This window comes from Temnothorax longispinosus, chromosome 2 (assembly GCF_030848805.1).
Source record: "Temnothorax longispinosus isolate EJ_2023e chromosome 2, Tlon_JGU_v1, whole genome shotgun sequence".
In the NCBI taxonomy this organism is placed as follows: domain Eukaryota; kingdom Metazoa; phylum Arthropoda; class Insecta; order Hymenoptera; family Formicidae; genus Temnothorax; species Temnothorax longispinosus.
In genome coordinates this window covers 8,657,164-8,678,339 of record NC_092359.1, presented here as the reverse complement: position 1 = coordinate 8,678,339, position 21,176 = coordinate 8,657,164, and the positions used below count along the sequence as shown (strand labels likewise).

General features: G+C 39.7%; 5 protein-coding genes across 17 annotated transcripts in view; 2 read left to right on the top strand and 3 right to left on the bottom strand.

The window, feature by feature from the left end:
* The window catches only part of LOC139808885 (ribonucleoside-diphosphate reductase large subunit-like), a 79,096-nt gene that overhangs the window by 500 nt on the left and 57,420 nt on the right, over positions 1-21,176 (bottom strand). The window contains exons 1-10 of one of the 4 annotated variants that reach the window (XM_071771382.1): positions 4,773-4,892; positions 2,873-3,438; positions 2,656-2,741; positions 2,307-2,484; positions 1,755-2,118; positions 1,384-1,685; positions 1,145-1,307; positions 676-1,064; positions 419-606; positions 12-332 (exon numbers count right to left, since the gene is read on the bottom strand). In XM_071771382.1, coding sequence (XP_071627483.1) covers positions 12-332; positions 419-606; positions 676-1,064; positions 1,145-1,307; positions 1,384-1,685; positions 1,755-2,118; positions 2,307-2,484; positions 2,656-2,741; positions 2,873-2,891 — 2,010 coding nt within the window. In that variant the 5' untranslated portion in view covers positions 2,892-3,438; positions 4,773-4,892. Of the gene's footprint in view, positions 1-11; positions 333-418; positions 607-675; positions 1,065-1,144; positions 1,308-1,383; positions 1,686-1,754; positions 2,119-2,306; positions 2,485-2,655; positions 2,742-2,872; positions 3,439-4,029; positions 4,148-4,772; positions 4,893-21,176 lie in introns of those variants that run through there. The other 3 variants (XM_071771386.1, XM_071771383.1, XM_071771385.1) reach the window with 3 other exon arrangements.
* Zdhhc8 (zinc finger DHHC-type containing 8) lies at positions 4,055-9,794 on the top strand. 2 transcript variants are annotated; one of them, XM_071771387.1, is made up of 9 exons: positions 4,055-4,462; positions 4,615-4,739; positions 4,830-4,987; positions 5,067-5,239; positions 5,356-5,568; positions 5,636-5,780; positions 6,372-6,586; positions 6,666-6,833; positions 7,885-9,794. In XM_071771387.1, the coding sequence occupies exons 1-9, from the start codon at positions 4,371-4,373 to the stop codon at positions 8,597-8,599; spliced, it is 2,004 nt and encodes a 667-aa protein (XP_071627488.1). In that variant the 5' UTR covers positions 4,055-4,370; the 3' UTR covers positions 8,600-9,794. The 2 variants fall into 2 exon arrangements, with proteins under 2 accessions (XP_071627488.1, XP_071627489.1); XM_071771388.1 differs by having other exon boundaries at positions 4,057-4,462; positions 5,356-5,550.
* On the bottom strand, positions 10,880-13,780 carry LOC139808890 (DNA primase large subunit). 3 transcript variants are annotated; one of them, XM_071771399.1, is made up of 7 exons: positions 13,285-13,780; positions 12,836-13,173; positions 12,530-12,757; positions 12,310-12,459; positions 12,028-12,178; positions 11,797-11,943; positions 10,880-11,722 (listed from the first exon to the last, which is right to left on the bottom strand). In XM_071771399.1, exons 1-7 carry the CDS (start codon positions 13,436-13,438, stop codon positions 11,478-11,480), a joined length of 1,413 nt encoding a protein of 470 aa, XP_071627500.1. In that variant the 5' UTR covers positions 13,439-13,780; the 3' UTR covers positions 10,880-11,477. The 3 variants fall into 3 exon arrangements, with proteins under 3 accessions (XP_071627500.1, XP_071627499.1, XP_071627498.1); XM_071771398.1 differs by having other exon boundaries at positions 10,880-11,477; positions 11,564-11,722; positions 11,797-12,178; positions 13,285-13,779; XM_071771397.1 differs by having other exon boundaries at positions 11,797-12,178.
* LOC139808895 (uncharacterized) lies at positions 14,655-17,152 on the top strand. Its single transcript, XM_071771406.1, has 5 exons — positions 14,655-15,007; positions 15,114-15,242; positions 15,912-16,214; positions 16,301-16,548; positions 16,636-17,152. Coding segments are annotated over exons 1-5 (972 nt in total). The 5' UTR covers positions 14,655-15,005; the 3' UTR covers positions 16,926-17,152.
* The window catches only part of Tay (tay bridge), a 30,684-nt gene continuing 27,438 nt past the window's right edge, over positions 17,931-21,176 (bottom strand). For 5 of the 7 annotated variants that reach the window (XM_071771368.1, XM_071771369.1, XM_071771373.1 and 2 more), the window contains exons 14-16: positions 20,842-21,130; positions 20,578-20,716; positions 17,931-20,465 (exon numbers count right to left, since the gene is read on the bottom strand). In XM_071771368.1, the coding sequence (XP_071627469.1) occupies positions 19,460-20,465; positions 20,578-20,716; positions 20,842-21,130 (1,434 nt within the window). In that variant the 3' untranslated portion in view covers positions 17,931-19,459. The remainder of the gene's footprint in view (positions 20,466-20,577; positions 20,717-20,841; positions 21,131-21,176) is intronic. The other 2 variants (XM_071771371.1, XM_071771372.1) reach the window with 1 other exon arrangement.

Below are 21,176 nucleotides of genomic sequence, written 5' to 3'. Positions count from 1 at the left end.
TGAATATTTACTTGTATAGATCCGCCATTATTAATGATTTTATTACACATGTTCTCATCCCAAAGATCCCTCTCAACCAGATCTTGTAGCAAATGTGGTTTGACAACCGGATACTGTTTTGATAATGCATATATCGTATATATGTTGCTCGTGTACGGCTCGACTGATATGTTGGTTTCTAACATTTGTGCCATAAACGGAACATACATTTGCGCTATTAACAAAGAATTGCGCACTCCATGATTGGCAACTTTTGCCTTTAAAATATCCCAATCCCATAAATTTGTTGGTTTTTCCTTGTTTTCCATATCCCACATTTCGTACTGGAGGATCTATAAAAAAAATTTGCATGTTTTAGATGTAAATAACTTCCAACAAATTAGCAGATAATAGAATAATGATTTTCGTGATTACTTACACCTTTACTGATTGGACTGCCCTCATATGACTCATAAGGGCCTTTCTCTATAGCTATCTCACAACTAGCTTCTAGAGCGCCATAATAAAGAGTCTCAAAAATTTGGACGTTGAGTTCACTAGCTTCTTTGCTTTCAAACGGATATCTCATTAAAATAAACGCATCCGCTAATCCTTGTACACCGATACCTGAAGTTTTAAAAATAAGTTAAAGAAAAAGCAATGTATAGTACGTGAATTACGTTGCAAATAGCTTACCGATAGATCTATGTTTATTAGACGACAATTTTGCCTCTGGGAGAGGATAAAAATTGACGTCAATCATTTTATCCAAATTGTGGGTGACGATTTTCACCACTTCCTTAAGTTTATAAAAGTCGAAAGTTCTCTTAGTAGAATTCACAAACATGTTGACAGCGATTGAAGCTGTATTACACGTGGCAACTTCATCGGAACTTGAATATTGGACTATTTCGGTTGAGAAACTACCGCATTTAATTGTACCCAAATTCTGATGATTTGTTTTGCGATTACAATGATCTTTATAAACTATATATGGCACTCCTGTCTCAAATTGTATCTGAGTGATGAGAAGCCACAACTCCCTAGCCTTAACTTGTCTTCGAAAACGTCCTTCCTTTTCATATCTAAAAATATGAAAAAACATACATTTTATTCATAAATTATATAAACTCCATGTAGTTTTAAATATTGGAAATATAATGACCTAGTATACAGTTTTTCAAATTCATCACCCCAAGCTTCAACTAATCCAGGGCATTCATGTGGGCACATTAGGCTCCAATCCTTATTATGAAAAACACGTTTCATGAATAAATCTGGAGTCCACAATCCGTAGCACATACCTTTAGCCCTCAATTGCTCTTCGCCTAGAATTGTTTAGAAATATATTTGTATGTGTTCCTTTATCAAGAGATGAAAAAGATAACAGTAGAAGATAATAACCAATACTCCTTTTCAGATCTAAGAACTCATAAATATCGGCATGCCATGGTTCTAAATATACAGTAATCGGTCCTTCATTTTTGCCATTTTTGGAGACAGTCGCAATGGACGTATTGTACGCTTTTAACATAGGCACCAATCCGTTTGATACGCCTCCTGTGCCTCTTATAGGCGTGTTCTTTGCCCGAATGCAATGCACATTGAATCCTATCTCGCCATTATGATGACAAAGAACGGCAAATCTTTCTAACGTATCCAAAATTCCATCAATGCTATCGCTAGACATTGTCAATGAGAATGAGCTGTAAAAATATCGTTTATTTAATAACACGTTACACCGCGCCCAATGGATCATTAGTGAAAGCAATTACCTAGCCATTTGTTGCGTAACGGTACATGCGGCATCTATCGTTTGTGCAGCGTGTACAAAATATTGTTTAGACATAAAATTGTAAGTTTCAATAACTTTATCGATATCTTCGCCGTAAATACCTACAGCAACTCGCATCAACATGTGCTGCGGTCGTTCAACGACCTTTCCATTCAGTTTCATTAAGTGATTGCTCTCAAGCATTTTAAACGTGGAATAAGTGTAATTAAAATCTCTATCATATACTATCGCGGAATTCAATTTCTCTGCGTTGCTCTGGATAATTTTATAATATTCCTCGCTGATTAAAGGCAGGCGTTGATTCGTGACTGAGTTTTTCGCATGATACAAATCAGCTATCACCTCTGTAAGATAAACGAGGTATTAATAACAAATTATATATTAGCAAACATGGGCTGCGGTCCGATTCACGCTCACAGCGCTGAAAGCATCGCTTTATTTTTGTTTGATATTCGATGTGCAACAAAGAATGATCCTTACGAGCGTGAATCGGACCACAGCCAATGTAATATCAACGCTTGTGACATCTCACCACTAAAGGCCTCCTTTGTCTCCTTTTGCAAATTTGATATGGCTATTCTGGCTGCTAAAATTGCGTAATCCGGATGTTGATTGATCATAGTCACCGCAGTTTCAGCAGCAAAGTTATCCAATTCGCTTGTTGTTACTCCCGAGCACAAATTGGTTATAACTCGATGTGCGATTGCAGGCTGCAAAAGGAAAGTATAACAATGCATTTCTCTCAACGATCTTGGGTAAGTTATGCTAAACTTGACTTTCAAGAAAACATTAATGCAAAATTAAGTAAAAAAGAACAGCGATAAAGGATCAGATTCCCTTTCTGTTTCAGTTAGAAAGGTAACATGTGTGCGAACGCTTACTGGATCCACAGACTCGTCCAGACCGTAACATAGCGCCTCGATTCTCGCAGTTATCTCGTCGAAATGCACAGGTTCCTTACGTCCATCTGACAACAAAGAGAGACGTTAATCTTAAAGAGGGGACAGATCGCGGTAAACGCAGTAAAGACAGTTTTGCGCGAGGATACGTCGAATCGCGGCGGGTGCGAGTGCGTTTGTACAAATTATCTTAAATTACCGCGCTTGAGCACGTGCATGTTGCCGCCCCAAAGCGTCACAGCTGCAGCAGATATATATTTTTCCAAAGATCGGCCGACGTCCCACGTCCTACGACGAGTAACCGGCACTTGAAAACATTGCTCCGTGCCTTCACTCCGTGCGATTTTACCCGCGAAACGGAAGTGACGTCGGCCACGTGAGTCTGTCACGTGTACATACCGCGACTAATCGCAGCCGCGTCTCGCGCGGACGTCACTTCTGCGAACTTTGCGATTTATTGCCCTTTTTCGCGCCATTTCGAAAAGATCAGCCTTTTCATCCGTTTTAAAAACGTTTTCATCCGTTAATAAATACGTACGTATGCGATTTTTGTGTTGCGCTTTAAGAGAATTGCGTTAAACTTGAAAGTGTCAGTAATAGTCTCGCCAAAGAAAATTTAGAAGAAAACTTCATTGTTGCACTGCTCGGACTCGTTATATAGCTCGAGCGTGCTCGAGCGCCCTTATCGATACTCGACAGAACAGTATTCGCATTGTAAACAACATCGATACTCGATATCTCTGTTTATAGATTTTAATGTCCGATCTGCGATTAGAAGATGAGGCTATTAATTCAACGTATTCAATACTGCATTCTTTTTAGATTATTATTATTATTATTATTATTATAAGAGTATATTTCTTCTCAGATTTTACCATCTACGATATATATGTATATGAAGGGGAAAAATAATAATGAATACAATAAAAAATAAATAAATGCATAAACATTATAACGTGCCAATTCTTTTTAGTGACACAAGTCGACACAAACATCGTTCTATCCTTCTTGGCATTCAATGAATAACAAAGACAGAACGACACTTGTGTCGACTTGTGTCACTAAAAGGAATTGGCCTAATATAATATATAAATATATTTATTGCAATAAATAGACGCAATCGGGAAGGCGCAAAGCGCAAACGTCAAACGCGGCCTGAAGTTGCCGTCGATCCGATCTGGTGGAATACTCGCAGTATAGGAAAGCGCAGGGGCAAAATACACGGAGCACACGGAGCAAAAAGGGAAGGGGGGCAAGGGAAGGGGGGGGATTGACACGCGCGCTGCAGCGCGAGACTCGAGATTCTGCAGGAGCGAGGGAGCGAGATGCGCGTTGCGCGCTATATATGTATGTCACCGTGGTGGTGTGCTCGTCGCTCTCGGATAACTCCGTATACCCGCGAGCTGGCCCTTTAAATATTGATAGAGCGCCGCCGACGCCGACGTTTCCGCGCGGCCGGGATCCGGGATGACGCGCGAGTGAGGGCCGGGAACCGGGGAGGACTCCCGAATCGTGGCGCGCGACGCCCCGGAACGGAACGGCAGCTAGAATGCGCGGCCGCCCTCGCCGCAGCACGTACGTGTCGCAAGTGAGCCGAGCTCGCGATGGACGCGGCCATGTTTCCTGCTAGCAGAAATCCTGTCCGTTAGTGACTCGCGCTGATCGTGTGTGCCACCGGAAGAGCGGGAGCGTGCAGAATGCCGAAATGCGATGTGAAGACGAGGTATCTGCCAGCTACGTTCGCGTGGACGGTCCTACTCGTCACCACGGCGCTCTTCTTCATCTTCCCGTAAGTTGTCTTTCTCTCTCTCTCTCTCTTTCTCTCTTCTCTCTCCTCCTCTCTCTCCGCCTCTCCTCCGCCGCCTGCTCTCGTCGAGACGGAGCTCCTCCTCGCTTTCTCGGAGAATCTCGCCGCTGAATCTTACGTGTTTCGTTTCGCAGATGCTCGAATTACTATGTCTCTCACTTGGGCTTGTGGGTACCGGCTCTGCAAGGAGTCATCACCTTCTTCGTAGTGATCAACTTCTCCCTGGCGACGTTTATGGATCCCGGTGTTATACCAAAAGGTAACTTGACACACACGAGATATTTATACTTACTCCACTTTACGACGACGAGTCACGGATACGGAGTGTAATGATTATTTTTCGTTAAAGCGCCTCCTGACGAAGACCGGGAGGATGACTTCCGTGCTCCGTTGTACAAGAGCGTGGAGATCAACGGCATCACCGTGCGCATGAAGTGGTGCGTCACCTGCAAGTTTTATCGACCTCCACGTTGCTCACATTGCAGTGTCTGCAATCATTGTATCGAGGTACGTCTGTTTCCTCTTGTCAAACGTTTGTTGGGAACAAATTAGGAAAGGGTACCTTAACAAACCTCTATATTTTTAGACATTCGACCATCACTGCCCGTGGGTAAATAACTGCATTGGTAGGAGGAACTACAGATACTTCTTCTTTTTTCTTCTGTCGCTCAGTTGTCATATGACCAGTATATTTGGGTTCTGTCTATATTACTTACTGGAGCATAAAGAACAGTTGAGCGAAGTTAATACCATTGTTGCGTATCCTTTACGTAGAAGAATTATATCCAAAATACTCGTAAAATACAGGCCGCACAGTTGTAAGGATTACGTCGATTTCCATTGTCGATTTTGTAAGATCCTTAATTTTCGCACAGTCTCATCCTCATGGGAGTGGTAATGCTCTTATTCATTCCAATCTTTGGACTGACCGGCTTTCACGTAGTCCTCGTCTCCAGAGGACGTACCACGAACGAACAGGTAACAGGCAAATTTAACGGAGGCTACAATCCTTTTTCTCGTGGTTGTCTGCGCAACTGCTGTTACACACAATTCGGACCACAATACCCAAGGTATTGCAAGGAGCCAAGGTATTGTAAAATTAATACTGTACGCAGAAGTTATTTTGTTATAATGAATTTTCTCTGTGATTTGCAGCTTACTTAAGCCTGATAAGTATTCAGGGAAGCGACGTGGAGCGTGTGCGTCAGAGATATCTACTATAGGCAGTGAGAACCAGGTAAAGACCTACATGGATAGCAGCAATGGTGTTAGAAATGCCAGTTCAAATGCTTACAATAAGGTAAGAGCTAGCGCAGTCTCGCTTATCTTACTTTGTAAACAACGTGACTTCAATTCGGAATCTGGAGCTTGTATTGTTATTATGATTTGTATCCTTTTTTACTATTCACTAGCACAATTATTAGACAAATTTTGGACGAAGCCTATATCTGAAGCATTCTTCTATAAACACTCTTCTACTTATACGCAATTTTCAAGCATGTACAGCATGGCTAGCGACATAGTTGTACCACACTATTACAGTAATTGTAAACAATGTAAACAGTTGTGTATGCAATTCCTTAGCTTCGTAGTATATCTAGTATAGAAATTTTACTATAGAAATTAATTAATACATATATTTACGTCTTTTTCACTACATCTGTAGAGTATGAGTTGCAGCGATGATACCTCATCTATCAGTACCGTTCAATTCAGAGTCCTAAGATGCCTTTACTGATTTTTTCCTACGGTTTATGCATATCCCATTGATCCAAACTGATATCCTAATATTCATAGGAAATATATGTAATGTATATTACAGAGAGAAATATAATATATTTGAAATTGTTTCTCTGACGTGATTGATAACATCATTGATTCCTCTTTACAGTTATCTCCTGGACGAGATGGATCGGATACAGACATGGAACCGACGGCGTCTCAGTCTGCGGACTGCGAACCTACGCCACCGTTGCAAAGACACGGTTCCAAAAGCAATTTCTTCCTGCCACCTGTGGAGAACAACGAATCTCCCAGGCATCCTCCGCCGTCGCAGCTTCGCCATCCAATACATTATCCTAGAGGCAGTCCACATCCAAGGCCGAGGTACTTGCGGATAAATGTAACAACGATTTTCAACGCGCGAAACGCTCTGGCGCGATACTTATGTACATCATATTCACAGAGGGATGAACGGATCTCGAAGTCACACTCCCGACCCGTTATCGCCGGAAACGAGTGGTTCGCCCGCCACAATCCCTCAGCGTCAGGGTGGCGCCAGCCCGACGATGCAACAACGTATCAAAGCTATTGGAGTACCTACTCCGCTTGCCATATCCAGCCCTATACGAAGGTACATCATACTTATGCATTACCGAAAGAAAAATCAAAGAATATATTAGCTCGATAAAAAAGAAAAATATCTTCTAATGTAAACACATTTACACGTAATACAAAAATAATGAAATATTGATAATCCAATTAATTTGAGTGCTAACATTTGGTCGATTCTTATTCGAATACTTAAATACAATTTCAGATTTATTATATTTAACTATATATATATCGCGATTTTCACATTGCACAAAATTATCTCAATGTAGAGAGCAAGAGGGAAGCGCCACACTAGTAATAGTTACAATGCATCTCTTAAGCACGCTGCCAATACAAAGTGAACGATATACCTCTATATGATATCCTTTTTGCTACCCTTCGATATGATGTCGGCCTGTTTTGTCAAGATCTCCTGTCCCTCACTGTCAAACACCTCACTCTTGCTCTTCTTTCTCCTCCTCTTCTGTCACCACTGTTCTCACCTTCCGGAGGACGAAGGAACGTGTCAAAAAGGAAAATTACGCAATGTAGCTTACAATAAATATTGTAGAGGATTAGTCTCTCTGCATGTACATATTACAAGATATATGGTATATAGATAAGTTTGTGTCCCACTGCAGGGGGTGGTAACTGCAAGGAGCTGCTTTCTACCATCATGTTGCAACCTACTGCAGGTAAACACGAACTTCATCCTACGAGGACATACCGTAGTTTACAATTATGCTTTCTTGCATATATATATCTTTGTATATATAGAAAAACATGGTTGTAAAAATATATACACATAAGACACACACACAACATACACACATTACACGAGACACTGCTACACATACATTTCTTAGGTTCGCTATCTTTTATGTTTCTTGAATAGATGCTAATTTCTTAACAGGAATGATGCGCTGCTCTCTCTCCTGTATGTCTCGCCAGAGCCGTATTTGTATGGCTACAATGCTCAAGCACTCGCATATTCATCTTGGTTCACTGTACTGTGCATTTGTCGAGTTATCGAAAGCATCTTGCGCCGCGGAGGATCTCGGGGGATCTAAGATTCGCTGTGTCTGTTACAGATCAAACCCGGGTACACCGACGCAGGTTCGTCGGCCAGATTTCATAGGTGTGAACGAAGCGCCGATGTATTACGATATACAGCAGGGAAACAATACGGGAGTCGGCGTTCCCGGTACCGTCATTACTGGCTACAGCCCGCAGCGGCGTTTCCTGTCGGAGAGCGAGCTCGTGCGACAGGGCACCGATCATCCGTATTCGAGAACCAACAACACGGTCGACAACATACGCGAACTGGCAGGTTCGCCGCAGCGCGGTGTTTACATGTGGAAGGACAACTCACCCGGCAGCTATCCAGGTCCACCCCCTGGTGGAGCGGTGAGCGGGGCGCCGCATCAATCGCCCTCCCATCGACCGCCCCCGCCGTACGACTACTATCGCTCCAATCCCACGAGTCCAACTCAGCAGTCGCAATACACGACGAACGCTCCTAGGGCGGCGTATCATCCAGCCATGAGGGGTGGAGTGCCCGTCTTCCCGCCGCATCAACCGCACCAGTCGCCGCAGGTCAAGCGGAAAGCGACCACGATGGCAACACCGACCACACCGACCTCGGGAGACGCCCGGCGTCGACCGATGTCCTTTGTCAGAGCCCTGGAGATGACCGACTCTATGGAGATGGTTTCGGCGCCCAACGATCCGAGGTCACAGAGACCGACCACACCGACACCGGACCGCGCGAGCGTATACGATATGAACTATGAAATATCCGTATAGCCCACCTTTCCGGTCTCCGCACCATCCTGCGGCTGGACGGAGATTCTACGAGAGCCGCCGAGTAGTCTGCACGTCTTACGTTCCAACGAGGAAAGGATGTATGCCGTTTACGAGATATCCGTCTGAATTCTTCCGCGATCGATGCAGTTACGCGCGTTTAACACTGCACGTGGGCAGTAAACGTAAACCGCGGCTGGTTCTTCAGTTTCGTTTATCGCCATGGGATTATTCTTACGAATACATGAGCATTGAACTTGCCACAGTAATCAGGATACATATTGGACTTGCCACAGCAATCAGGATACACGCAGTGTGCGTACTTGAGAAATCGCCATCAGTGATGTGTGTGTGCGCTCGCGCGCGAGAATCATATCGCGATTGACAGTACATAGCATTCATTCTCGGCGAGGAGGTCGGTCCGTCGACGCATTTAATACGTTGTGAATTTACACGAAGCAGTAAATGCACAACGAATCCTTATTTCTCTAATTCTTCCTTCGGCAGTGGAATCTTACGGTACGACAGTATAGAACTTGCATTTTACAAGATGTATCAACGGCACACGAATGTCCTGTCGTATTAGTAATATCATTTAGTCGTTGTTAATGAAAAATAGATTCCATGTGCGTAGCAGCAAAGCATGTTCGTTACGTCGAGAATTAACAGCGTTCGGTCCGACTGACGATCCGAATTAATGAGTCACGGAGGCGTCAACGAAAGTATATCCCGAGCGCACAGAGGTTGACCTTTATTGGAACCATCGCCGATAATCGGTCCTCTCGCTTGACAGAAGCAATTATATTTTTTAGTACACGTTTAAGGTCAGTTTAGATTTTTATACAATGACACCGTGACTCATCCTCCTATAGAATACAATGTTAATCCAACGTCATCCTTTTCTTTCTCTCTTTTTTTTTCTTGTTCATATCTCAATTGCCGATAAGGTGCATGATTTGATAAATGAGAAAAATACTAGGGATTACTTGATTACATCCTTATTAACTCTTCGGATACCAGAGAAGTCCATTGTGAAAATGAAAAAAAAAAGGAGTTACTTAACCAACTTAAGTCATTATCGGGATAGAATAACAAATCTGTGTAAAATAATCGTGGAATATGTAGCAAATTTTTAATATACATATTTAACAATATTTATACGTAAATGATAAAAAAAATATAAGACTTTATAATTTGACTTGTTTGTTATAAATGATGATTTTATCGATGTGCCCACTAACATATTTTATTTCTATATAAAGGGTTCACACGCAGAAAAGAATGTGAAAGAGAAAAAGGTATGAGTGTATAAAAAATTAACGTGCGAATGAGAAGAATGCATTTTCAGAAGAGTGGAAAGTACAGTTCTAGTTTTCTCAAATGTATACAGGGATGGCTGTTCATAATATATACGCAGACGTAAAAAAATAAAAACTATTTTGATTTTGTTAAAAAAAAAGAAGAAAGAGAATTGTAATATACGCATTGCATAAATCCATTGCTGCATCCATCGCTGCTGTTAAATTTGTGATATACATCCCGCTTTTGAAATTGCATGATAGTTTCTCTGTGGTGTATGTGTATAGGAAGCCAATAATTATCGGCTATAATTACATTGCTAACAGGCTGCAACGCGATATTAATTGAATTTTGCGTACGCACTCGATTCACGACTGGAATCGACTTAGTGTTACACGACACATATCATTTTGACGTCAAACATCGAATATTTTTTAGATTGAAGCAAAAATTTATGCATTTGGTATAACGACTGCTTGACTACAGACACAAATGTTATATAACGAGGATTATAAGCATTTCTTCCGTGTCTCTTGATAAGCTACATTTAGGTTTCGTTTTAACAGATTCATTTTTTGTTTCTATTAAGATATAACAAACTGTGCCAAAAATTTCCCCGTACTATTCAATCGTGTAGTCTTGCTTAAAATAGCATTTAATGAGACAACGGTACAACGTTACGAATTGACTAAGGTAATAATGCGTAAGGTATGGCGAGTGTTAAGTGTTTATAATTCGGTGTATTTGTACATAAATATTGCTCGTTACTTCTATCACTTAAATGTACATACATATATCATTCGGTACTTACGTATCGTCGCAGCAATCTACAGAATAAAAATCATGAAACATAGTAAATTATACTGTGTTGTATCGTGGTAATATTTTTTGATGTGACGTTTTTTGTTTTTCTATTAAGCCTATTATTTTGTTGAAGAAAAAGAGAAAAGGTCACGTTATCGATGGACTAAACGCGTTTTTGAATTTGTAAAAAAAAAGAAATATTTTATTCAAATTAAAGTGTCTACATCTCAATTAAACAAAAATACTGCATGAAGATGTATCCAACATCAACGCACGTGTTTTTACAATGTTTCACATATTACGCTTCATAAATTTAATTATATTAGCCATTTAAATATGAGTTATTAAAATTAACTAAAACTACTAATTAAATTAACTTTGAAATTGGAAACAACTATTCTTTTCAGTGTTAAGAAATGCTTATTACTCATTCATATTATATTGGCAACTAAAGTAAAAATAATCTGATTTTAAATCGAAAAATTGCTGAAAACTTATTAATTCTGATAAGTTATTAGCAAGATGAAATTAGCTAAGTCAGTGTGTCAATTGCTTATCCGTCTTGAGAAATATTTTGAGAATATTCAATATTTTAGTTTTAAATAAATTAGCATTTATATACATACATATATATATATTTACAATCAGGGATCTGTGTAAACAACGTTATACATTCTGTTGATGATATTAAATATAACTCGCAACGGTCCTAACAGCTCTGACTTCTCCAATATTCTCATTTTGTATAATGATTAATATGCATCTCCTGTTTCCGGATCTAGATGTTTAATTTTAATGTAACTTTAAATTTTATATAAAATAGTAAATTGTTTGATACACAAAAAATAACGAAATAAATCTCACCATAATGATCTGAAATGCGATGTTTCACACTCTCATTAAAATATATGTTTGGATGTTTAAACAAAGTGTCGTTTAAACAATCATGTTTAATTTCATAACACTTGTTACATGCTGCAGAATATTGACCGTCCTTGGACAATTCCACTATCTTTGATCTCTCTGGTTTAGTAAATTAGTTAACAGACAAAAGAATTCACATTATGATTGTATAAATTAAATATTTTGATGCTTACCCAACGCGTTAAACCCGCAATCAGTAAGTTCATCTTCAAGTATATCATGCAACATGTGTTTAAAAGGGCATCCGTGATTATCTCTAGGTCCAACGCCCGACTCCATAATTTTTTGACATGTGTAAGGCTGATAATCTCGTCGACTACCTTCCAGCCCATAGTTAAATCTTATGTTATAACTATGTTTTTCTTTGATAAATGTAGCTTCGTCCATTTTTTTCATGAATTCACCTTTCCAAAAAGTCATTGAGTCGGAGAAAGAGATGCCTATGCCCTTCAGGAACAAACCGTACTGTATTCTACCACCATGTGTAAGATGATGAGTCTTCTTCAGCACTCTATGGAGCACTCTCATACAGAGAGGATAAGAGGTTTCTGCAAGCTATAGGCAAACAGCAAATAGTGGTATTATTACGAAGTTTGGGCATGTACGTCTTGTAAGATAAAAAAAAACTCACATTATTAGTTATACAAAATTCATGATTAAATATTAAGTAAGCAACGTATGTTTACCATATCCAACTTATTAAGCGAAACGTATTGCAGTATCTCTGGTTCCTGTACCAGTATGGTACTCTCAGTATGAATAACATTTTCTAAATTGGCAAAGATGCGAGTGAACCTTTCATCATTGTACAAATTGGCTCTAGCTTCGCGTGCAATCTGGCAATGTAATGATAAAGTAGAAAACAGTAACAGTTGATAAATTCACGTTCATCATGTTCATACTTACTTCGAAACCCGATATGAGAATTCTCCTAAAGTGCGACACAAACACGAATGCCATTTCTTGTTCAGTTATAAAAGCTTCGCCTTGCATAATGAAAACCTTACGTTTTTTAATTAAACTGGCTACATGAGAAAAAGGTATCCTGTAAAACTGTGTGTTGTCAATGTCGCTAACATGTGGAGAAGATATTCGAAGATATTCCCTGATATCTTCCTTTTCGCTCTGGCTAATCTGGAAACAACTGAGAATTAATTGATCCAATATATGAGGAACATTAAATCTAAAGTGTTGCAACAAGCAATAACCAACCGGTGTAAAGACAAAGTTGTTAACGCACATGAACTGTCTGACCCCTTCATTGTCTAATGAAGAAAATCTCCACTTGAACAGCCTAGCTTCTTGCTTTAAAAACCAGTGTTTCTTGAACCTATTGAAAGCAACTACGGATCTTAATATAAGGTGAGATATATGATCGTTTCTTCTGGCACATATATCCATGTCAGTGTGTGATCTACATCCAGGGCTATCAACTAATGTTGCAAATTTGTCCATTCCTTCTTCGCGCAATTTCTCAACCAAGGCAGCTTTGCGTTGTGACACTGACATTGTTAGTTTTTTTAAGTGGATACGTTCCACCAAAGAGAGAACTATGACACATTAATTAAAAACACATTAATTAAATATAGGAACAAATTAACACTATATAAACACATAAATAACATAAATAAATAAAACTAAAGTGTGGAATTTAAATTAACCTTTCAGGCGTGTTTCACAGATTTCTTCCAGCTCGTTCAACGTTACCTCTCCAAACGGAACGTTCTGATACAATTGTAAATCATGAGGATACACATCACCAGGATTCCTTGGTGAAAGTTTGATAGGAGTTTGAGGTCTCATTGTGGATGTCATGTTACTCGAACTCGACCAAACTTGAATGGAATCAAAAGTGCAGGATAAAATAACAAATCAAACAAATAAACCAATCAACTTCTTATACGCTCTGGTAGTCACTTAAATTTGCAACAAACATGCACAAACATCGCTAAGCTGTATCACGTTCAAAAGTGATTGCAACAATTGAGAGACCTAACGTCCAATCACGTAACTACTAAACCGGAAGTAAACTACTTGCTTCCTTTTCCGTATTAACCAAAACAAAGGAAGGTAGAAAAACAAATGTTATATTTTGTAAAAAGACTGTATTCATTCTGAGAAATATATAAATTCAATGAGAAGATATAATTCGTTAACAAATGTGACATAACGATCAATAAACAATAAACCATGTCGGAAAAGAGTCATATAATAAAACAGAAATTATTTATTATATTACTTTCTTTTATTATTGTATATATATATGCATCAGATTCACGATAATGTATAGCTTGCATATTCGCGAACAAAAAGATAAAATATTTTTCTTCAATATAAGTTGGAACATCGATATCATTTGCATTGCTGCGTTCTGAAACCTATCAGAAAAAGTTTGCGAATGTCTACTTTCTACACTTGCTACACCTCTTTACTTCTTTCTAAAAATATATATGATTTTTTCTAAAAAGAAATCATTAATAAAATCATAAAATTAGATCATTATTAAATCATTATCATTAAAATCATTAGTTTATTTTTACTATATATTTTTTTATTAGGAATAAGAATAAATACTAATAATATTAGAGGAGAATCGGAATTAGAAATAATAATTAAACATAACGTACAATTAAGAAAAAGAACAAAAAACAAGATGTATAAATATATATAAGAATATTATAAAATGCAGTACAAATGCATAAACAGATCAACCAATTATTAGCTTAGTGATTCTTCAATATGATTGGCTCCTGCCTTCGGTTCTTTTCCGGATCTAAGTGTATAGAAATCAATCATAATAAAGAATCACTAAGCTGCTTTTCCCGCTGAATGCATCCAATAAGCTTGTTCGCGTTGCTTGAAATCCCCAAACATTTTTGCACTTGAAATGAGATAAATATATATTCGGCCGTTGGAGAGAGAGAAAGCGAAGATGCTGAGTGCAAAAAGTGCAAGCAACGCGAACAGACCCAATGACGTCTCGCGCGGTAGTTGGCGCGTTGGATGGCGCCGGATTCTACGCCGGATGGTGAATTTGGACGATAGTGACGACACCGACGACATCAGTTGTGCCAATGCCACGACGGTCCCACGGTGGATGTATCGTTCGTTCTTACGCGCGCCAAGGATGTTTTAATAAAATAATTCGGCAGCGTCACACGGTCGAGTCTTCGTCTGGACGTTCTCTCCCGACCAACGTCGTTTCGAGCGCGGTGGGCGCGTTACTTGCGACAAAACGTCGTAACGTCGGCTTCGTGTTCCGGTAGTCCGCCATTACTGGCGTGCTCCCGCGGCATACAGTCCGGCGTACCATCCGGCTTCGTCGCGGAGCTGAAATCCTTTATCCCGTGAGTGCGGTCAGGAGGTTCTTTCAACAACAATCATGTGAGTAACCGTGTCACGTTACGCGAAATCGACGGTTGTGGAAAATTTTGTTTGGATTTTAACCCTTTATTTTTCTCCCTTTCACGCCCGCTGTTTTGTTATTCAGGGCACGGAGCCGAAAGGACAGCACGGGTAAGAGCGACTCCGAAGCTACGGATAAGGAGAACAAGAAGGAGAGAGGCAGAGAGAAGGAACGGAAGAAACGGGCGGCATCTTCTTCCAGCAGTGGATCTAGGTGGGTAATACATCACAAACGATAATAAAAACGTTATTAACCCTTCTGTCTGTATATGTTTTTTTTTGCACTTGGAGTGTAATACGTGGGTCTATCACATTCAACGCTTTCTTTCCCTACCTTAAAATATTTAAAATCTGAAAAAAAAAATACAAAACATTTGTACGTTATAAGGCTACGGTCAATGTAACGCTACAAATGCTTCGAAGCATTCCTCTTCTCTTTTCTTTCAATGAAGAAAGAAAGAGAAGAAGAACGCTCCAAAGCATTTGTAGCGTCACGTTGACCGTAGCCATAGTCGACGATTTTATAGTCACTTCGATAAACATCGTTTGTATAATATTTTCTGGCAGGCTTGCAAGCTTTACAGTTATGAGCGATATCATTTTGACTCGGACGCCGTAGACCCCTGTATACAGATGGAGGGTTAAATCTTGGGTTTACAATTATTTGATTCCATCTTGGTTATCACGTTGGTTAATAATGTTCAATTTGCTCATGTTTATGTGTTTTCATCGCAATGGAATATTTTTTCATATTCAAGAGTTCTTGCGTAACTAAAAGTTAAACCTAGACCTTTCGTTCGATGACCGATTGTTCTAACATTAAGCTATCCAATATTTTGAATTGTATTTTATTAATTCATATATGTGAAAATATATTCGATAGCTCATCAGATAGCAGTTCAGGATCTTCAAGCTCTAGCAGTGGCAGCAGTTCTAGATCAAGCTCCTCTTCCAGTAGTTCATCTAGTAGTTCTGCTAGTTCTTCAGCCAGTTCCAGGGAGCGAGGGAGAAAGAGAAGTCGTAGCAAAAGCGTCGATGCCTCGCGAAGACATGACAATAAGGAGAAGGAGAGGGATAAAGAAAGAGAAAGGGAAAGGGATAGGGACAAGGATAGGGATCGCGATAAAGAGAGAAAGAAAGGAAATAATGCTGTTCCCGAAAAAGCTAAACAAAAAGCACGATCCAGGTATTGTATTTGTTACAAAATTGGCTCTAATCTTTCCTTGCTTATAATTAATTATCAAGTTAATAATCATTTTCTTAATTTTGCAGATCTCCCTCCCCACGTAGGAAGCGTAGAGAGCGTTCGCCGATTCCTAGGCCAACAAAAATACACATCGGCCATCTAACACGGAACGTCACCAAAGATCATGTCATAGAGATATTTTCCGCGTATGGTCAAATAAAGATGGTTGACTACTCTTTGGATAAGCTTCATCCCAATCAGGGTAGGGGATTTGCCTATGTCGAATTCGAAACAGCGGATGAAGCCGAAAACGCGATGAAACACATGGACGGAGGTAAAACGCGATTTATACGTCATATCGATTTCGTACTTGGACCATTTTATTGTCATGCTAACGCATCTCGCGTCGACCTGTTCACAGGGCAAATAGACGGCCAAGAAATCACGGCTGCTCCAGTATTATTGCCGAAGCCCCGACCGTTGCCGATGCGCCGCATGTCGCCGGGCATGGGTAGGCGCGCGCCACCACGATGGGGAGGCGGTGGTAGAAACACCCCGCCACGTTATCGCAGACGTTCGCCGCTCATGAATCGCCGTAGAAGCCCGCGACCACCGAGGCGCAGGATAAGAACTCGATCGCGAAGTCCACCGGGGAACCCTCGACATCGACACCGTCGTTACACAAGATCCAGTTCGAGTAGTTCTCGATAATGATTTTTCATTGCATTGTATATACAAGATATCGAACTAGATATGACCAACATTGTCGTACAGTTGTGCTACTGCACTAAAAAAAAGTAATGTGTAACGATTACGTCTTAATAATGATAAGGTACGTTCGCCAATGGCGATCATAAACTCTCGTTTATATATATATCACAACAGTTTCATGTTTCGTCAAAGCACACTTTTGAAATATATTAATTTCGCAACATGTATTGATGGTCTTTCGTAGTTGATACCTCAAGTTTTTACAAACTACTAGTTGTAATATTTACATCATTCACAACGCTATTTATAAGATAAATGAACATTTGTAGAAAGAATTGACTGTTCAAAAAAAAAATTGACATTGATCTATTTTTTTTCTTGTCTCTTCCTAATTGTCTTTGGTGTGCTAAAAATGGATCATGGAATTAAATAATTTGTTATTTAACAATGAACAAAAAAACGGACAAAATCATTTTTTCAGTAATGCTATGTAAGAGAAATGACAAACAGTCTGAAGAAATGTTTCTCTAATATGAGATTTATATTTTAAAATATTGGTTATAAATTCAGAATGTTTATCTTTCACTTTTAGCAAATGAGGTATATGTATATACACGTATACACTCATTTGCTATATTTATTCAGTTTTATCTGCAATCTCAAATTCGATATATGCGAATCTTCATTGTTGATTTGAACACACGTTTTTAAAGCAAAGTCAACCATTTTTATTTGACCATACGTTGAAAATTGTATGTGTATATATTCATATTTATGTATATATAAACATATAATTCGTTCGTATGTATAAAAAAGAGAAATATATTTTAGAAATTGTTTATATATAAATATATATGTATGTATATATATATTATATATATGAACAATTTATATAGGAATCCTATATATATAGGAGCATAATTTTCTCTTTTTTTTTTAGTTTCATTCCTGTTTCTTATACATATAGTTTTAGACAGGACTGGTAAAAATACTGAAAACAACAAGATTGATAGAAACTATGATTATTAGATCCTTTTACAAAGAATCAGTTTTAGAAAAAACCTATTCACACAAAATCCTCTTTTATACTTCGCGATATCTACATGAACAAAATCATTGCATCACATTGTAACTTTGCGTCGATGAAAAATATCTACAATTTTTAAACTGCGTGTGTATAGTTTGTTAATTATATAATATACAATTTTACTGTGATTTTACAATATAAACGGAACAGAGTCTGGGAATTATTTCGATTACTCGGAAAAATCGCGTTTTTTCTTTTGAGGCACCAGGAATATTCGAACGTAACCTGGTCCATGGCACAGAACTTTTAAGAGATCTCGTAATTGGCTCTCTGGTAACACAACGACGTATATGGCTGAGAATTGAGAGAATGGTTAAAAGAGAAGGACAAAAATGTAATAATTTTAATTTTTGGGAACGTATTAAAAAACCACTGTGAATGTTACATGCACATGCACACAGTATTAAATATTCTTTGATTGAAGCACTTTGGCACGGACAAACTGCTGGTATAGTAAGCGTCATCCTGTGTTTTCGAAAATAAAATAAAAAAAGAATCTAATTGTCATAACTTTATCAGAGATAGTTTGATTTCATTTTATTTGTATCTTCGACTTTTTGGGATAAAAGAATCAATGACCTACTACTCTTGATTAATTTTTCTTTTTTATATCACAGGAAAGCACGAGAGTGCTTTTAGTCAGCATGCAAATGAAAAAAGCATGTGCCGCCGAAAGCCAAAGAACACATTTCATTTTATATACCCTCTCCTCTTTTTCTACCGTCTCTAATATACAAATTAAAGTCTAAGAAGTAAAATTTACATTCGATCATTTGTATATTACATCAATTAAATAAGGGCAAATCTTACGCGCACTTGTACGTCAGTAGTAGAGATTCAAGTTCATTTATACGTCGCAATAAATAAATAATTAAATAATTTTTTGAGTAATAATAGAGATCCGCTTAAACTCTTTCTCCTAACTCGGATTCGTTTTTTTCCCTTTTTACGTAGCCATCGCCTCACGTTCTATAATAACTATTAATATTACACACGATACTTTTTTAAAATGTACGCATAGTTATCGTCGTAATAATTAGAGCTCGTTACCACTACAGACAGTCAGATCACTGAAACTGCAGAAATCACATAACGACAGCGTTATTATTTGTGATACCATCAGCGATGCCTCCGTAATTACTTCACGAAACGTCATCATTCATTTAGCCGCCGTTATTGGTGGAACACCGGCATTACTAGCAAGGCATCTTCGTTACGTTTTCACAATAGTTCTACGCGTTTCCGTACTCTTTTTCTCGATAACTATAAATATTATATATATTTATATAGTATCTATATACAATCTTTTTTTTTTTTTTTAAATAACGCTTCTTCTCTGTTAGCAAAATATCAGCACCGAGCTTCGAGAGTTAACTGGGTGGGGTGCTCAAAAGATCGGCCCGTCAGTGCGTTCGCTCGCAGAAACCGAGGACGCCGGAACGATGTATCATCGAGACTGCGATCCGTCCTCTTTCTTATGAATATCCGCGTGCATAAGGGCGTTTTCAAGCGGACGTGACGGTACTCCTGGACCGGGTCCCGCTCTATGATGCATATGCAAGTTGCTGAGCGGACCTGGACTAGGGTCCTTACTTCTGAGCGTGTTTACCGGCGGTGGGGGATAGCCGGCGTACAATTTCGCCCGTTCCTCTTCTTCGGCTCTGAACGCCGCCACTAACGGGTTATATCGTAGCTGTTGTAACGTATCGAACCGGTACTCCCGGAAAGGATCGCTCGGCCAAGGGGCTCCCGGTTGACCGGCAGGCGCAGATGGCGGTGGAAAATGTTGCATTGGATGTGCGCTTAAACTGGGAAGCATGCTACGCGGCATAGAATGCGATGCTGGCATACTGTGCGGATGCCTCGTAAGATAGGCATGCGGATGCGGGTGATGGTATCTCGGATCGGGCAGTGGATTTGGTCCAGGTCCTTGCGCGGACCCTGTCGTTCCGGGGCCGGGTACCGGCGGTCGTGGAAGCATTACAACTTCGTCGTCTTTGCTGCGTGGTTCCTCCTTTACGCGCACTTCCCCGGTATCCAAAGGCGCCGAGCCGTTTCTGAGCGGCGAACGATCTCGGGAAACAACCATATGTTGTCGATTCTGGTGAAGCAGTCTCTCACGTTCCATCTCGCGCCTCTCCATCTCACGGCGTTCCTTGTCCCGCCTTTCTCGCTCCCGTTCAGCCGCTTCCTGCTGTTTCCTCTTCTCTTCCTTCTCGCGTTCCCGCCTTTCTCTCTCACGTTGCTCCTCTCTCTCCCTCTCCCGTTCTCTCTCGCGTCTGATACGTTCGCGTTCCCGTTCGGCACGTTCACGCTCCCGTTCGCGTTCTCTTTCCCGTTCGCGCTCGCGCTCCCGTTCCTCCAACTCGGCGCGCCTGTCTATCGCAGGAGGTTCCGGCTTCAAGCCCCACGAAACAGTAGTCTGTGGGAATCCAGTAGTAGCGCGTTGCAATCTGAAATTTTATATATATATACATATGTTAGAGTGAAAAAAATGTTTACAATAAAAAAAAAAAAAAAAAAAAAATGGTGACTCGATAGCTAATTAATGTTTCATATACGTACCCTCGCCATGGATCATGCACCGCACCAAGTCCACCTAGAGGCGGCATTTCCCTTGGTGGAAAAGTTGAAAGATTCGGAAAATTGGGATTTGCCGCGCCGAATGTTGATGGATATCTTCCAAAAGGAGATATTCCTGTTCCTGTAATAAAAAAAAAAAAAACAATCATAACAATGATGTAAACACTGATAATTATAACGCGGTTCGATGCATGTATCTACAAACATGAACGTGCGCAAGTGAGAATAAATGTGAATCTTTGTTACCTCTATTACCTAAATGTGAGGTCGTTGCAGACAGAAAACCGACAGGATGGGGTGGTGGTGGTGGGGGATGAGCAGACGGCATGTTAGTTGGAAACGGAGGTGCCATTGATGGTGCACCGAGTCCAAGGCCACTGGCTGGTCCCCCTGGATAAAGATGGCCAGGTGGTCTTAATAACTCAGTTTTGGTACTAACGACACCTCCCGCCTTAGCTTCAGCCTGTTGCTTTTGTTGATGATTATATATCTCCCACGCAATGCGTACGTGCATTGCATTCCATTTTCCACTTTTCTGGATAAAAGATCACATGTTTAAATAAATATGTACAAGATGTGAG

Bases quoted from the DNA above. Each gene is read 5' to 3' on its own strand.
- LOC139808890 (XM_071771397.1), bottom strand. From the start codon at position 13,438: ATGACATCCACAATGAGACCTCAAACTCCTATCAAACTTTCACCAAGG. The intron at 13,174-13,284 runs GTTAATTTAAAT...AATGTGTCATAG, and splicing joins CTGTGAAACACGCCTGAAAG to TTCTCTCTTTGGTGGAACGT. The intron at 12,460-12,529 runs GTAAGTATGAAC...TTACATTGCCAG, and splicing joins TTCTCATATCGGGTTTCGAA to ATTGCACGCGAAGCTAGAGC.
- Zdhhc8 (XM_071771387.1), top strand. From the start codon at position 4,371: ATGCCGAAATGCGATGTGAAGACGAGGTATCTGCCAGCTACGTTCGCG. The intron at 4,463-4,614 runs GTAAGTTGTCTT...TTCGTTTCGCAG, and splicing joins GCGCTCTTCTTCATCTTCCC to ATGCTCGAATTACTATGTCT. The intron at 4,740-4,829 runs GTAACTTGACAC...TTTTCGTTAAAG, and splicing joins TCCCGGTGTTATACCAAAAG to CGCCTCCTGACGAAGACCGG.
- LOC139808895 (XM_071771406.1), top strand. The intron at 15,243-15,911 runs GTGGGTAATACA...TATATTCGATAG, and splicing joins TCTTCCAGCAGTGGATCTAG to CTCATCAGATAGCAGTTCAG. The intron at 16,549-16,635 runs GTAAAACGCGAT...ACCTGTTCACAG, and splicing joins GATGAAACACATGGACGGAG to GGCAAATAGACGGCCAAGAA.